General features: G+C 60.2%; 1 protein-coding gene across 1 annotated transcript in view; it reads right to left on the bottom strand.

Moving 5' to 3' along the window:
• The window catches only part of IL16 (interleukin 16), a 34087-nt gene extending 17101 nt beyond the window's left edge, over nt 1–16986 (bottom strand). The window contains exons 1-4 of the mRNA XM_036278143.1: nt 16585–16986; nt 4694–4802; nt 1977–2119; nt 406–516 (exon numbers count right to left, since the gene is read on the bottom strand). Coding sequence (XP_036134036.1) covers nt 406–516; nt 1977–2119; nt 4694–4802; nt 16585–16893 — 672 coding nt within the window. The 5' untranslated portion in view covers nt 16894–16986. The remainder of the gene's footprint in view (nt 1–405; nt 517–1976; nt 2120–4693; nt 4803–16584) is intronic.
• Between the last annotated feature and the right edge of the window lie 502 nt (nt 16987–17488).

Here is a 17488-nt window from a genome sequence, read left to right as displayed (position 1 = left end):
ACTGCGGCCATGTCCACAGAGCGGCTCCCCATGGAAGACGCTGCCTTGTCCGGCCAGAGACCGTCACCACCCTGTGTGCCCCCGCCCCTGGTCCAGCACACGCGTCCCTCCGTGCGCCCCCGCCCCGGTCCAGCACACGCGTCCCTCCGTGCGCCCCCGCCCCGGTCCAGCACACGCGTCCCTCCGTGCGCCCCCCGCCCCGGTCCAGCACACGCGTCCCTCCGTGCGCCCCCCGCCCCGGTCCAGCACACGTGTCCCTCCGTGCGCCCCCCGCCCCGGTATAGCACACGCGTCCCTCCGTGCGCCCCCGCCCTGGTCCAGCACACGCGTCCCTCTGTGCACCCCCCTTGCCCTGGTCGAGGAAATGCGTCCCTCCGTGGGCCCCCCGCCGCCGGCCTCGCTCACCTTGGCCTGGCCCTTGGCCAGCACAATGTTGGAGATGACAGACGCCTGGAGGCCCCCCGAGGGCGGGGCGAGCTGGGCGGTGCTCAGGGACCGCGTGGGTCTGGACGGGCCCTGCAATGAGGAGCCAGGGGAGCGGTGAGTTCACGGGACAGAGCACACACCTCACGGAGGGGGGGGCCCGCCACGGAGGACACATGCCCCCTCTCTCCCGAGGGCCCACGCCTGCCGCTTGCACCGGCTGGGGTCTGGGCAGGGCTCCAGGCGGCCCTGAGCCGGTCTCCCCCAGCCCCGCAGCCGTGGGCTCAGCGGGGACAGTCAGGCCACGCCGACCACACTGGCCGGGACGCTGGTCTGGCACCAACGTCTCAAGCAAGGCCGGGAGCTGACTGCAGAGTTCAGGACACTGACTGAGCCCCTTCTCTGTGCCAGGCAAGGGGTGTGGGGGGCAGGGCGCAGACTGCAGCCCACCTCTCCTGACTCGGCCACTGTCACCTGGTGCCCTGGGGCAGTGACCCTCCGTGCCCCAGCTTCCTCGCCTATACTGGGGAAGCCATTTGTCCAAGTGCTGGTCACCCACTAGCTCTCCATTTGCGGCTGGAAAACGACCCCGGGGAGGGGAAGGGAGGGGGTAGGGGAGGGGAAGGGGGTAGGGGAGGGGAGGGGGGGAGGGGAGGGGAAATGAAGTGTCAGGTGTCTGCTGTGTGACGTGTGGGCAGAGGCAAACACGGGGAGCTCTCGATGTGCTGGGGAGACGGGGTGTTGGCAGAGAGAGTGCCACCAAGACACCCCGGGGTGAGCCCTGGCGAGGGGCACTGGGAGCTCAGGAGGCCTCCAGCAGGGGGGTGGGGTTTGCAGGAGATGGGGCAGGAGAGGAGGGCACAGCACTGCCGCCAGGGGGCGCTGTGGGACCATGCGTGGCTGTGGGAGGCCCCTGGAGGTGTCTGTGCCTTGGCTGAGACCTAGGTCACCGGAGATTGACGGACAGGCTGGAGGGACTGGGGTGGGCGACACTATGCTTCCTATTTGCTTAGCACCCCATCTGCAAGCTGATGCCCTATCGTGGGAAGGGCATGAACTGGGGAGCCACCGGGGGCTTGGTTCCAATCCTGGCCCCTCGGTCTTAAGATGTGGGAACAGCCCAGTCGAGCTCCCCTTCCTCCCTGTGAAACGGGGCCAACAGTGCCTTTCACCGCTTGTCAAGAATCGGAGGCCGTGCGTGTCAAGCAAGTCACACGTCACGGGGGTTAAGCGCCCGGGTTTGGAGCCCACAAGACCCAGCGTCAAGTGCCCGCTGTCTGACAGTCCGTGGGACTTGTCCAGCTGGACCCTGCCTGTCCCTTGGCGACTGTGCAGGTGACAGGGCTGCAGACAGCGAGGTGGGGCCGCACGGTCCCTGCTGATGCACAAGCGTGGCGGTGGCGGCGGCAAGTCCCTGGCACACCGGGCGGCCCGGGAGGTGCCGGCCCTGAAGTGCCCCTTGGCCCCGAGGTAGCTGTGCCCCCAGGCCAGCCCCGCTCCCCTGCAGTTCCGTGGCCTGAAGCCCCGAAGTGGGCCCCTCCCCATGGCCTCACCCCAGCCTTCCCTGCAGGGGAGTCCAGCTGCTGGGACAGAGACTTCCTGCTGCTGCACAGGGCACAGGGCGGCCGGTCTGCGGAAGCGCCGGTGTCCCTGGCCGCCGGGAAGCCTGCCTCCGCGGTGCAGTCGGGGTTCGCGCCTAGACCGGGAGAGAGAGGAGGAAGCTCTGTGCTCACAGAGAACAGCAGCCCCCACACAGTGTCCTACTTTCCATACAGACCGGCCCCACCTTTGCTGCACCCTGTATATCAAAATTACAGTGTGTGTGTGTGTGGGGGGGGGGGGTCAAACCAGTTCAACACGCAACACTGAGGCCGCTGGAAATGCGGTTGTGAAATCCAAAGCAAAAGCCAAAGTAATATTTGAAAGGGAAACTATCTGTTGAGATGATTTCTTCATCATAACACCAGCTGATCATGCACCACGAAGCTGGATTAGGAGGTGGGAAATGGGCGAGGAGGTGAGGGACACCCCGGAAAACAGGCTCAAGTCTTAGCTCCTTAATTAAACCTGGTCCGCGAGGTCACGGGAAACCAGAAGTGGAGACAGACATGGAAGAAAGCGCTCAGACGACTGCAGAAAAGAAACACACACTCGCACCCAGAGGAAGACGCGGAACACACATGGCAGAGCCAGAAAGCACAGAAAACCCAAGTAAAAGCAAATATTATTTATAACAACAATGCCAGCGGCGCGAGCTTCTGCCTTGACAATGATCTGCCAGATTTGCTTTCAAGATGCAGCCGCGTGTCCTTTGCGAGAGAGGAACAAGGCGGCCAGACAAGGACGAGATGGAAAGTGGGCAGAGGCCGATCATGGGGTCGCGGGAATCCGCGACCCGCTCGGGAAAATGCTCCCGCGATGCCTGTTCGCCAACATCCAAAGTGCACAGTATGTTCGAGAAAAATCACACAAAGCAAAAGAAAACACAGGCTAAGCGCTCTCTGGGTGTGGAAGAAACGCGAACGTTCGGGAGTTGGGAAAACGCCGATGTGCTGAGCTTACAAAGACAAAAACACCTTCCCGAAGGGAAAACCTCGAAGAAATGACACAGAGGAGTGTGTGCCACAGAAGGACGGCCAGACCCTGTTCTACCAGGCGGCGTTTCACACAGGGGAGGTGAAGCAGGGACTGTCCGGCGGAAGCCAGCCCCCCACCGAGGGGCACTAACGGGAGGCGCAGGTGACCCCAGCTGCACCGGGCGCGGGGAGGCGCTCTGCCCACCTCGCTACAGGGCGCGGGGCCAGGCAGGTGGCAAAGGCCTGTATCAGCCAGGGCCTGGGAAGGACGAGGGACGGGGCCACCACAAAGGGCAGAGGGGGTCTGAGAAAGTGCCGAGGCGGACTGAGGCGCCCAGGAACCGGCTCGAGCTGGAGGCTGCGCCCATGCTGGGCTTGAAGGGCCAGAGGAGGCAGGGGGCGCGCCGGAGCCCGGTGGGCGCTGGACCCAGGCTCTGCCAGGGCTGCAGAGGGGGTGGGACGGACACCCGGCGGCCGCCCTCCGCCCTCCTGCCGGCGCCTTCACTGACTGAGCGCCACTAGAACCCCGAGGGCCGGGGCCCCGAGGACGCGCCTGCACATCAGTGCCCAGAGCCCCACACGTAGAGTCGGCTGCGTGCCGGGCCGGCCGTGACGTCATAGAGCCCCACACGTAGGCTGCGTGCCGGGCCGACTGTGACATCACAGCCCCACACGTAGGCTGCGTGCCGGGCCGGCCGTGACGTCACAGCCCCGCACCCAGAAGGCTCAGCGCCGGGCTCCTGCGGTGCAGGGTTCCTCACGGTCTCCGAGCAGAGGTCTCACGCTCTCATTTCACACTGATGCCCGCAAAGGCAGCGGGTCCTGGGTGCGGAACGAGACGGACAGAGCAGACGGCTGGGGCGGGGAGTGAGGGGTGTAGGGCCTCACCCGCGTGGGCTGAGACTGAGTGGACGTTCCTGTGCTGACCCTGAGCAGCACGGACCACGGCCTGACCAGGAAACCGCTCAAGGAAAGAAAGTAAAAGCTACGATGAAAAACAGCCACCAGGGTACAGAAACGGACGGTCCATCTGATGGCCTTGACCCTGCAACACACTAGGAGGAGGGTGGACCGTGCAAGGGACTGTCCACCGCGACACAAACAACCCCTCGGGAGGCAGCATCCACCACCCGAGTGGGCGCTGGGGCCACGCACGGTCGGCGCCTTTGGCACCTCCCGAGAAAACCGGCCCGGCCGAGCCCAACGCCCGAGCAGCACCAGCACCGTGGACGCGGTGGGTGGGCTGAGGCGAGGGACCCGGCTCACACCAGGCAGCGGGCTGGCTAGACCGGCACGGCCGCACGTGGGATCCTGCGGACCCACGAACACCGGAGTCTACAGGGGGTCCAGGGGCACGGGGCGCACACAGTCCTGGCGGGAGGAGACTGGAATGTCAGCACTGACCGTCCGAGCCCAGCCTGCGGTCTCCTGACCCTGCGCTCTGCCTGCAGCCACCTACACCCGGGCACCTTCCAGCGTCCCCGCCGTCCTGGGAGACGAGGCCACAGCCCCAGGACAGGGTGGCCTTGCTAAGACCAAGGGATGTCTCGCCGTGAGAGTCCAAAGAGGAGTGAGGCCCGCGGCGTGAGGACCCTCCCACAGGGCTCGGGTCTGCTCCCCCGGACCCGAGACCCGCCTCCCCGCGCCCCTCACTGGCACCCTGACACCCCACAGAAGCCGTGAGGGGCACTTACTGGTCGAGTTGCTGCGTGTCCTTTGGTGACAGGCTTTGGGGAGCAGGAAGCTACTACTCTGCGCTTCAGGTTTTCCGGACTTTTCTCGAGAGGAAGTTGTAGGAGCTTCCTGCAAAACAATTCCCGTCTTTTACTCACCAGGTTCGTGAGGATCAAAAAAGACGCTCAGAAAACTGAGAGTTTTGACGCCGACCTCGGTGTACGGTCCGCCTGTCCCCTCCGCTACATTACAGGCTCCACCAGGGGGGAGTAGTGTCCTCCATCAACTCACCGATCTAGGAATTCAGTTTTTAAGGACTGAAGAGACACAGAGGTGTGGACACAGCTGTGAGCAAGGATCCTGACCTCGGAGGAGTGCGTTCGGGTGAAACGTAAACAAGAAAACAAACGAGAGAGAATTGCCCACAATGGCAAGTGTTGCAAGTGGCATCAGTGGGGAGTAGGGGGCACATGTTTTAGAGACGACGACCCAGTGGGGACCGTTTTTCAGGCACATGTGGGCCCCCAGAAACATCCGTGGAGTGGATGCCCTATGAACAGATTTCCTTACGTTGAACCGTCCATGCATTCTTGACAGTGTTAGACGTAGTTTGATCATGTTGCTGTTTCTTCTGCGTGATTTAATTGAGGACTCTAACATTCTACATTTTGAAGTTAAATCTGGCTGTTGTTCTGTTTTTCTTTTCCTCCCGTGCCATATGGATCACGCTGTCTTTGCTTCTTTATACTAAGTTAAGAAATGCTCCCCCTGCGTGGGGCCCATCAGCAGCGCACGGGACAGCGGCGGGGACGCGCTTCTCCATCGGGGCCGGTGACACGACGCAGCACACCCAGCTCTCCCGCAGGTGAGGGGGGCACCTGAGCCGGGTTCGCGCTCCTCCCTCCCTCCCCCTGGGACCTCAGGGACAGAGGGCGCAGGGTTACAGGTGGATAATGAAGATGATGACATTGCTTATTTTACGTCTCTTCCCAGAACCGTGTTTATGCTGTTTTCCTCTTTCATAACTTTATGAGCCACAGTGAGTTGGACTTAATTCCTGAGTGATGTTGGCTTCATTACTCACTACCGTAATCCGGTGGGGGAGGGGGGTGGAGAGAGGGGGAGAGAGAAATCTCCTTTGGGAAACTGTGCAGATGGAGAAGTCCGTCCCACCTGAGTGATTTGCTGAGCACAGAATCCCTGGGTGTGGGGTCACTTAGTCTGGAAGCTGGAGTCTGCCCAGTGCTACCTGGGACTCAGTGCCCCAGGGCGGAGGCGGGTGAGGGGCACCTGCCACCCTGCTCTGACTACAGGCCTGGCCAGCGCCTGGCTAATCTCGCATGCCGAGCGCCTGCGGACCTCGGCCCCTGGCACCCTGCCCGGACACAAGGAGGCTCTCCTGCCGCCCCAACTATGCACCTGCTCTCCGCTCCAGCCCGAGGTGGTCGGCACGGGGCGGGGGTTCTGCCAGCATCTGTCCGCTCGCTCGTCTCCCTCCCTGTGGCCAGCGGCGGGCCAAGGAGCCCTCAGCCCAGCCCCACCTGCACCACGGCAGACGTTCTTGTGGGCTTCAGAGGGGGCTCGGCCCCTTTCCACGGCTTCGTGTTCTGACATAGCTTCCTCCCTGTTTGTACACACATTTTTGGATTTCACAGAAATTTCTAAGAGGTGTGTGTCGGGGCCGGAAGGGGGGACGAAATGCACTCTGGCACCCTCTGCTGCCAGAAGTCCCTCAGGGCCCTGGTTCTTGGGGAGCCCTGCTCGAGCCAGAGCCCCCTTCTTCCCAGGTGCTCCTCTTCCTCCCCAGCAGCAGGTGGCGCCACATTAACCCAGACAGCCAGCTCCTCTCCCCAGGCGGCCGGGGAATCTTCAGGAGAGGGATGGGATGATGTGGGAGGTGAGTTCCTGAGACTACCTTTCCAGACCTTGGCGCAGAGACAACCTCTTTGAATTACCTGCTGCACACAATATACTACTCGGACATTTCTGAGACCACAGTCGTCCCGGAGGTTACGTCCTGACCTGGCTGTGGCGGGGACTGGCCGGCCGGGCGGCTGCCACAGGGAAGGATGGACACGGGCTGCCAAGAACCAGAGGAGAGCCAGGTCTCGATGTTCTATCAGACTTAAAAACATCAACAAAGACAGACAGCTATCGGGCCCCTAAAAGCTCCCCACACAGGCCATGCACCGACGGACCCAGGCTCACCCACGTGCTGGGGTCACGTCAAGGCATCGTTCACTCTCGTGCATCCGCGAAACCCTGAGCTTCATGGTTCTTCACCAGAGAGGCACAGAGGGACAGAGTGGGCGGAGGATCGTGGGACCAGCAGCATTAACTCTCTCATGCCCTGGACTTGTCTCTCCATTCTTTGGGCTCGGTTTCCCCTTTTGCACGCTGAGGGGTGCACTGACCCCCGCAACCACTGTCAGCGCCATGGTTTTGAACATGACTGATGCTTCCATTTAAGGAGCCACGGAGCCCTGTCCTCTCGGACATGGTCACAGCGGATCACCCCCAAGCACCGAGCCTCTTTCCTGGGCCCCAGGGAGCCGGGGCGCTGCGGGCAAGGACGTTCCGGTGCTGCCTCAAAGGAGTCTCTGTGCTGCCCCCTGGCCCGGCTCCCTCCCAGCCGCAGAACAAAGCTCTTCTGTTCCTGCTCCAAGGTGGGGCCGCCTGGAGACCAGGGGTTTGTCGCCGAGGTCGGGCTGGCAAAGTCATTTCCTCTTGTTCTCACCGGAGACGGCTGTGGGCAGCGCTCTGGGGGCGGGCGCCCCGTTACTGCCTGAGGGGCAGTCTGTACGTTTATGGGGGGTATGACTACGCAAGGACACGCACCAACCAGCCACCTGACAGCCCTGGGGGACTGAGGCACCTGCATTTCTTGCAACCTCGCGGGAATCTACAGTCATCTTAAGATAAAGGGTTTAATTTACAAAACGATTTTAACACTGCATTTCCACACCCCAGAAAACAGCCGTTAGAAAACAGAATCGCTACGGAGATGACATGTACAGCTGCGCCAGGAAACACAGAGTGCCCAGGGGCCGGGGGACGAGAGGAAGCCACAGACTCTGAGAACCCCGCAGCGTCAGGAAACGGGGACCCGGTAATGCACGCTGGTCAGTGCCCCCAGCGCGTGGGAAGTTCAGTGAGGCACTAACAAAAGTCAAGTGTTGTTTTTTTAAAAAGTATCCCAAATGGATCCTTAAACTTTTATCAAGAAGCAAAAGGCCAAAAACAAACATTCCTAAACAAGCAAAAGAAGGGAGAAAGCTCCATACGCGAGAACAATACTGAGGTTAAAATATGATCGAGACCGTGGAGTTAGGAAACAGGGTAACGACTGACCATGAAACAGGACGCAGAGCCTAGAACGGCCGGAGACAGAACTAACGTCTGGGGAAGATGTCCCGTCAGCAGGAGCAGCGGGCACACGGAGCCGTGCGGGAAAACGACGAGGCCCCCCCTTCACCAACATCCGCTCCGGGTGCGAGAACCACCGTACGAAAGGCAAAAGGCCGTGGCACGTTCCGAAGACGAGGAGAGAGGAGATGTCGTCATCGAATGCGTCCGCGTTAACAAATGACACGAAGCTTTAAGTAAGACACAAACGCACACACTCTAAAGGGCGCGACGGATGAACGCCACGTGGAAACCAAAGGCTTCTGCACAGTGGAACACTACGCGGCTGTGAGAAAGGTTCTCTCACCCTTTGCGACGACGTGGAGGGGCCTGGAGAATTTATACTGAGCGAAATAAGCCGGTCAGAGAAAGACAAGTACCCCAGGATCTCACTTATTTATGGAACATCATGAACAAAATCACCTGGAGGTCAAAACAGACCCCGAGCCATGGAAGTCGGGGACAGACAGACACACCTGAGACGGAGGGGGTGGGAGGGGTGGGGAGAGAAACTGAAGGGCTTGTGTGTACATATGCACAACCAATGGGCACAGACGTTAGGTTGGGAGAGCAGGAGGTGGGGGAGGGGGTCAATGGGGAAAAAAGAGGAACATCTGTAATACTTTCCATAAAAAATAAATAAAATAAAGTGAACGGCCCTGCCCGGTTTTGCTCAGTGGTTAGAGCATCGGCCCGCGGACCAGTGAGTCGCAGGTTTGATACCGGTCAAGGGCACGTACCTCGGTTGTGGTTTGGCCCTGGTTGGGTCGTGTAGGAGGCGGCCAATGGATGTGTCTCTCTCACATCAATGTTTCTCTCTCTCCCCCTCCCACTCTATATGAGGGTACAGGGGAAAATACCCTTCGCTACCGACGGAGGTCACAGTGGAACCGCATCCGTGTGACACGCAGACCTGAGTGGGGCTGAGACCTCCAGGGCCAGTGTGTTCCCCTCCCTGCCACACGCAGCCGAACGCCCTGGAGTGACCCCACGGACAGCGGTCATCGGACGCTGAAGGCCCAGAGGGCACAGCCAAGGCCAGGAGCCTCGGGACGAGAGGGACGACAAATGCGTGTGCCTGGGCGATGTCTGTCTGTCTGCCTGCCGCACAGCCTCTGTCTGTCTGCCTGCCTGCCGCACAGCCGACCAGCTGCTGGGGACCAGGACAGTGCTCCCGGCCAAACACCAGGAGGGGCCAGCCAAGACCTGGGTGGGGGGAGCCCAGCCTCTGCCCCCACGAGGCCCCGGCAGGGCGGCAGGGCTGCGTGTCCCTGCGGCAGTGGCCACAGCAGAGCCCTGGCCAGGCTCCCAGCCCCCGTCCAGGACCAGGGCACAGGCAGCAGGGCCCACCTGCAGGGGCCCATCAGCTGAGTGTCCTGCTCCTGCCCCTCCCCCCACCCAGTGACAGCAGAGACCCCGGGCCCCACAGCTTCTGCCCGGCCCCACCTGAACGACAGATGGTCACCCTGTGCCACAGGCCAGCCAGAGCAGCTCTTCCCACCCCAGCAGGCGACCGGCTGGGGCCCAGCGAACCCTCCAGCAGTGCGGGAAGAACGAGGCCGACCGAGGCTGACCGAGGCCGACCGGTGCTGACCGGGGCCGACGGGGGCTGACCGGGGCCGACGGAGGCCGACCGGGCCGACAGGGGCTGACCCGAGGCTCACCCGCAGCACGGCAGGGGCTCCGCAGCACTTCCCAGCGCCTGTTCTCCTGCCCCTCGGACCCAGGGGCCCAGCACCCAGCTCCGTCCTCTGCCCACACGAGTCTGGCAGCCGGTCAGCAAGGGCGGCCACCGCACCTCTGAGCCCGCCCCCACCCCGGGGACCACCCTGCCCCGCCTCCCCGCCTCCCGCACACTGGCTGCGCCTCCTGCAGCCCCAGGCTCCCTCCCCGCGGCTGCGCTCAGCCAGAGCCCGTCTGTGGCAGGAAGAGGCAGCTGGCCAAAGGCTTGGGTTTCCCGGTCGCCAAGGAGGCCGGGGCCTCGAAGCCACAGGCTGAGCTGCTCTCGGGAGCAGAATGAGCCCCCTTGTCCGCCCACGGGGGCCTGGCCACCCTGTCTCCAGCCCCGGCGCAGGCGGCTGACTTGACCTCATCACAGCCCGACTCGCGCTCTGTGAGTGGTGCTTTGCCTAACCAATATTTTGAATTTGTGAGAAAAAAAAAAAACAGGAGACTTTTCCCCACCACGGAGGCCATTCCCACATGGATCAAAGCTCTGAGCCCCAGGCGGCAGCCCCGGGGACAGGACCTCCCAGGCGTCCGGTCTCGGGCAGTGGGAATACCAGAGCTTGTCCAGTGTAAACCGCTTCGTTGGCGAAAACCCCACGGGAGCCTGGGCTGTGTCAGCAGGCTGCTTGCCTGAGGGTGGCCTCGTGAGCTCACCGAGCACCCTCCTGCACGCAGGTCCACAGGGCCGCCCCTGGGTGCCCGTCCCCATCCCGACCGCTGAAGGGCACCAGCCGAGGTGGTGGGCACCGCACTACGGGCAGTTTGGGGAGCTGCCGATTATGCAGCGGGAGGGAAACTGAGGAACAGAGGCGGCGGCGGCATCGGACTACATCCCAGGACCTGCACCCCCGGGTCTGTCCCGCCAGGAGCCCAGCGCCCACTGGCACCGCAGCTGGGCTGCAGGAGCCCGCGCACTGGCAGAGGCCCCGTGGTCGGCCGGGCGCCGTGGAGAGGGGTCAGGCAGGACACGGAAGTGGCGCCGGCTCTGGGGAGCCCAACCCCTTCTCTGAGCTTGGCCGTCCAAGTTCTTCTGGAGGTGTGTTTGCCAAGGGAGGTGGGCAGGAAAATCTGTGTTTACATGTACTCTGCCTTGGTTTATGACCTGTAAACATTCAGGCCTCTGGCGTGAAGGTCGCCCTTGCCCCCTGCCCGTCCCTGCCCGTCCCTGCCCGTGGTAGAGCTGCTCTGGGGAAGGGGGGTGGCGAGTCGGCGGGGGGCAGGCACGCAGGACGGTGAAGACGACGGGGGGAGAAAGCACGCGAGTCACTCTGAGTGGACACAGGCTCTGCAGGACCTCGGCCACGACCTCATCCTCGGTTTTCAACGTCCGCCGGACGGTCGTGGGACGATGACGCCGGAAAACGGGCAGGGTGCGTGGACTGGTGTGTTCCAGGTCTTGGTGTTGTCTGAGAACTGAAAAGGGACTAATTCATATGAGACTCTGATACATTCAGAACACAATGGAAGTGTTTGTGATTCAAAGAATAGTAAAAATGGCCCTGGCCGGTTTGGCTCAGCGGTTAGAGCGTTGGCCTGCAGACCAGAGACCTGGGTTCGATTCCCGCTAAGGGCACGTACCTTGGTTGCAGTTTGTCCCCGGCCCCCGTTGGGGTCATGTGGGTGGCAACCACTCTATGTTTCTCTCTCACACATCGATGTTGCTCTCTCTCTCTTTCCCCCTCTCTCCCTCCTGCTCGATCTGAAGATAAATGCAAAAAAAAAAAAAAAAAAAAGGAGAGTAAAAATGTATAAGTAACAAGCTAACTACAGAAGGAAAGTAGTAAAAATGTATCAACCCAAAAGAGGGCAAGGAGAAGGAGAAAACCAAGCGGAAACCTTCGGACACAACCATAACCAAGTACCGGGAGTAGACGACACCCGCCCGGACACCTTACACGGATGCGGCGCCCACACTGTAAGATGGTGGAAACCACAGGGGGTGTGATCCACAACCCGACCTAACGGACATGTATCCCTACACGGGTGCATCCAGCAACCGCAATATATTCACGGATTCTGTCTCAACCAGTTCCCCCTGGTGAAACTCATTTGCAGTACGTTCTCTTACCTCACGACAGAAAAATCAATGTCGAAATTCATCGATGGCAAGAGACAAAGACAGAGAACCTAAAAGTCCTGGAAATTAAATGTTTGTAAATAAGCCACGAGTCACACTAAGAAATCACACTACACGCCCATAGATATCTATTGAGCTAAAATCATGAAAAAAATGGAATATCAAAATTTATAGATGAACTTACTAAACTTAGAGGGACATGTACAGCCTCAAATTGAGAAAGAGTAGCTGAAAATCAACTATCCAAGCTTTCTTCTCAAAAATCTAGGAAAAAAAGGACCAAAAAGTTAGACCTAAAGAAAAAGAATACGGATCTGAGATTGATTAAAGAGAAAACACAAAACAGAGAAAATTCAACAAAATCAGAAGCCAGTTGATGGAAAAGCTCTTTCATTCAAAGCAAATAATAACAACATAAAGCAAACGTATACCAAAAAATTGGACTTTAAAACAAAGGCTCTCAGAAGAGGCCGAGAAAGACCCAGCAACTTTACTTCTGGGTGTCTACCTGAAGAACACTTCATTCAAAAAGATACACGCACCCCTACGTTCACTGCAGCTTTATCTGCAACAGCCAAGACGGGGGGGCGACCTCAGCGCCCTCCGATCGTCGACGGGTGAGCAGAGGATGCACACGGTGGACCAGGGCTCAGCCGTAGACATGAATGAAATATTGACGTTGGCGAGAGCGCGGACGGACTTGGAGGGGGTTACGCTCGGTGAAATAAGTCAGACAGAGAAAGACAAATACCATATGATTTCACTTATAAGTGAAATCGAACAACACAAAACAAATGAACAAACAAAACAGAAACAGACTCGCCGATACAGAGAACAAACGGGTGGTGGCCAGATGGGAGGGGGCTGGGCGAACAAGGGAGAGGGATTATGAAATACAAATTGGCAATTACAGAAGAGTCACAGGGATACAAAGCGCAGCGCAGGGAATCCAGTCAGTAACATTGGAATGACTCTGCGTGGGGCCAGACGGGTTCTGGGTTCTAGACGTGTTGGGGTGGCCACTACGCAGGCTGTGTCAATGTTTACTCACTGTGTACACCTGAAACTAATACAATAGTGCACGTCAGCGGTAATGGAACAAAATAAAGAGTGAAAAGTATCTTAAGTAAATAAAATTCTAGGAGTGTGTCTAGAAAAAGAAAATTAAGTATGGCTTTGTATTTTAAAAAGTTAGTTCTTTGAGAACTCGACATCATTAACACGCCCCTAGAATGATAGATTTTTTTAAAGAGAGGAAACAAAGTATCCATATCGGGAATGAAAAATGGACATCACTACAGTGCCCACCAAGGTCTCAGAAGTCCCGCACACACAGTACATGTAACAGTGGGGGGTCCGACTACACTAAGTGGATTGTCTAGACGGCAACACACAGGCTGGATCCTGGACTCCAGTTTTGCAAAATGTTACTTTTGGGGGGAGCTGAGAGGGGACACACAAGCTCTCTCTGTACTATTCTTTTTTTTTTTTTTTTAATCCTCATCCGAGGACATTTTTCCATTTTTTGTTCAGGTGGAGTGGGAGGGAGAGAGAGGAACAGAGAGAGAGAGAAACATCGATGTGAAAGGGACACATCGAGTGGCTGCCACCCGCACAACCGACCAGGGCCGGGGACAAACTGCAACCGAGGTACATGCCCTTAGCGGGAACCGAACCCGGGTCTCTCAGGACCGCAGGCCGACGCTCTAACCGCTGAACCAAACTGGCCAGGGCTGTACTATTCTTTACAACGTCAAGAAAGTCTACAATGAATCTGATAAAAATCTCAATTAAAATGTACTAAGATTTTATGACAACTTTACAGTAATACCTTCAGACAAAAACAAAAAACAAACAAAAAAATCCTGGAACAAAAATGCATCTTACCTAAGTGGGAGAAATAAAAAATCTGAATATTCCCTGTCTATTCAACAGACGCAATGGTAATTTAAAACTTTCGCACAAAGAAATCTCCAGGCCCAGATGGCTCCCAGGTGAATCCTTCCACCACTGAAGAAAGGAGAGTCGGACTATTTTCGGGGATGGAAAAGGGAAAATATTTCCCAACTCGCTTCATGAGGCCGACGTACCTGCCCCATGAAACCAGACGAGGAACTTAGAAGAAAGACATTACCCCCGTGACTGCACCCCCAGGGGTCTGGAAGGTCCCCCTGAAGGAGGGGCCCCACGGGCACCTTCACACGCCCCACGAGTCTGATGCCCCTCAGGCCTGCGCGCCCCTGGGCCCCGAGGCACCGGGTCCAGGTTCTGCCAAGCACAACACAGGCAATGAGGCCGCTTCTCTGAGCCGACTGTTGACGTAACTTCCTCCTTGATTTTCGCACCGGGCGTCTCTAGATGAGAGATGTCACAGGGCCGCCTTCCCGAAGCTGAACTCAGTGCAGCCATGGCATTGCGGAGCCTGACCAGGCCCTGAGCCCCGGCACAGGACAGCAGGAGCCGAGCGGAGATGAGCGGCCTCTGCGAGAAGGGGATGGGGGACCAGCGGTCACCTTGGACCTTTCTGTCCTGGCACTTTCGATGAGGGACCTGCTCCCACCGCTGAATCCCTCACCTGCTTAGACTCATTAATGGACGGGACATGGTCACCTGTGCTCCGGGGAATGAACCCCTACATCTCTGCTCGTTGCACCGCTCGCTGAGGCCTGGGCTTGTTTCCTTGGACACCCCGCCCTGCGCAGGACGGACGTCCGTCCCCGGTCACGGCTGCGTGTCCCTCCTCGGCGCCCCGCCCCTCCTGTGACTTCCCTTGTATCTCTGTCCCTGAGCCCTAAGATAGACATGACCCTTCCGGCCCCGCCTCCCTCACCGGCCCGGGAGCATCTGCAAAGCCCATGACTCTTGCACGCGGACCAGCCCACTGAAGCCCTCGGTCCATCAGTCACTTAGTTACTCGGATCGGTCCCTGTCCCCAACCCAAAACAGAAACGATACTTAGGAGGCAGTTCTACAGGGAACGGCTGCTTCAGGCACATGTCCTCGTGGAGGTGACCACCGCGTCTGCTGGCAAAGCCGCACGAGGCCAGGCCGCTACTGACACTCCTGAGTGCGAACCCCGAGGCCCGGAGAACGGTGGGGGAGCCCACACGGGAAACGCGTACTCACGCCCGAGCAGTCGGACTAACAACCCCACCCCGAACCCCGCAATAATAATGCCGCCGGGACCGCCTTCTTCCTGGGGTATTGGGAGGAGACTAGAGCTGCAAAAACATTTCTTAAACCAAGCACGGTGCGTGTGAAATCAGAGGGGGGTGCTGCTGGTCTAGGACCCCTTCCCGTCTCCTAGCGCCCGGGCACCCCGCTCCCCCCGGCACCCCACCCCTGCCGCCGGCCAGGCGCCAGGCACAAGCTGCCCACGAAGGGCTCAGCCCGCTCCCTCCGCCCGTCCGCCGCACAGGCCCCTCCTCTGGGCTGCTCCCTGTCACACGCCTCGTCCTCCGTCCACGAAGCCCACGGGCTTCGCCTTGGAAGTAAACCCAACCCTGACCCTGCGCGGGGGCCCCCACACCGCCCCTGGGCCGAGACGCGTCCCTTCCCCAGGCACTGCCGAGCCCCCGAACCGGGCCCTGCACCCCCCCCCCCCCGCCCAGCAGCCGCACAGCCCCCCAAGGCCCGCGCCCCTCCCCCGCCAGCCCGGAGGCTCTGAGAGTAAGATCCCAGGCCAGCCCTGCCAGCACCCGACTTCATCTTCTCCGGGCTCCCCTCCCTGACCCTGCTCCAGAGCCCTCGCTGTTCGATATTATATTATATACACGTATCTGTTGATCCTCACCCAAGGACAGTTTTCTCATTGATCCGTAGAGCGAGTGGGACGGAGGGAGGGAGGAGGAGAGTAACATCGATGAGAGACGACATCCTGACTAGTTGCCTCCCGAAGGCGCCTGGACCGGGGCTGGGGATCGAACCTGCAACCCAGGTAGGCGCCCTTGACCGAAAGCGAACCTGTGACCCCCTGGTCCGGGGCCGACACTCTAACCACTGACCCACTCCGGCCAGGGCCATATCGTAAACTGAGTTGTTAACATCCACGTCCCCGACCAGAATCAAAGTAGCGTGAGGGCGGAGACGCACTCTGCCTGGCCGGCTCCCTGGAACCACCCTGCACAGCCCAGTGCGACCTGGAGACCTGTCCTCCCTGGGGCCTCCCGCAGCCTCGCTGCTGCAAGCAGGTCCCGAGGGCAGGGCCGGGTCCCTCGGCGGTGCCCCACGGGGCTCAGGAAACACCACGCGGTGGAACAGAGGCGCACACCCTCCCGGGAGTCCACTAGACTCGCAAATGATTTTTGAATTAGGTTGATCTGAGCTCTACCCTGGATCAATCGGTATCATCATTAATAAATCTGACGCTCGGTGGCTGGACTGTACACTTGTCACATCATCGTGCAAACAGGACGTGGGCAGACGCTGACGTCCCAGGACAGGACTGCTGCACCGGCCGCTCCGGCAGGGACCGGCCCAGCGGCTTCAGGCCGACAGTCTCCCTGGGGCCCTCAGCAGGGGCAGCTGAGCCGGGGTCACCGCCACGCCCACTGCTGCCACCGGGGCCTCAGACTCCTCCCTGCTCGGTTCCGGCTCAGAACCACGCCTGGGTGAGGGGAGGGGAGGGAGGGGAGGGAGGGGAGGGAGGGCCCAGGGGCTCGGGCCGCGGCCCTCCAGCCCAGCAGACCAGTCCTGGCCTACCTTCAGGAAGAACATCCTCCGGCAGGTCCTGCCTCCATCGCCGGCCGCGGGGAGAGCAGGGGCCTCGGGGGACGGCGCCAGGTCAGGCGCGCTGCGGGGCCCGGCCTCCGACGTGTCGGCCAGCTGCTCCGGCGAGTGGAAAAGCCCCTCGCTGCCCTGGCCCAGCGACCCCTCGAGGGGGTCCGGGTACCTCTCGTCGGGGCTGGAGCCGTCGTCACTGGTCTTCGCGTTGCAGAGGATCAGGGACCGGGAGATGGAGCGGAGCTTTGTGGACTTCCTGCTCCTGGCGGAACGGCTGTGCGGCTCCATCCTCAGGGAGGACGTGAGGCCGGCCTTCTTCCGCGGCTGCTCGCGGGCCCTTGGTGGACGGGTGGCCACTGCGCTGGGCTTAGCCGCCCCTTCGCGAGTCCCTGGAGGAGAGAGGACACGGAGGGAGCCATGTGACCTGCTGCTGACAAGGGAGCCGCCCAGGGTCCGAGCTGAGCCGCCGGTGTCCGGTGCCCGAGGAGCAGGACGGACGGCAGGTTGTCCTCAGTGTCCCCCTCCCTTCCGTGCGGTTGACCAAACGGAGTTAGTGACCCCGAGCGGTGACCACCCTCTCCATTCCCACACTCACGGAGACCAGAGCTTCCCAGACAGGGAAACCGAGGCACGGGGCAGGGACACGCAAGCCCCGGGCCAGAAGCAGCTGGCGGAGGGGCGAGGGGTCAGGCACGGGAGGGCGCAGATCCGACAGACCTGGGCCTGTGGCAAGTCTCCCCTTACAGGCCCTTCTTCAGACGGAGATTTACCGGAAATCCCGCCGGTAGAGCAGGTCGGAGGGCGAAAGGGAGACTAAGCTGTACTGCCCCCCGAGACGCCGAGCAGCCCCAAAGACCCCAGGATTCCGGAGCCCTCACTCCCC

The sequence above is a fragment of the Molossus molossus genome, unplaced genomic scaffold (genome assembly GCF_014108415.1).
Source record: "Molossus molossus isolate mMolMol1 unplaced genomic scaffold, mMolMol1.p scaffold_m16_p_24, whole genome shotgun sequence".
Classification (NCBI taxonomy): Eukaryota; Metazoa; Chordata; class Mammalia; order Chiroptera; family Molossidae; genus Molossus; species Molossus molossus.
Note: the sequence above shows the minus strand (reverse complement) of the source record. Positions and strands in the feature narration are given on the sequence as shown.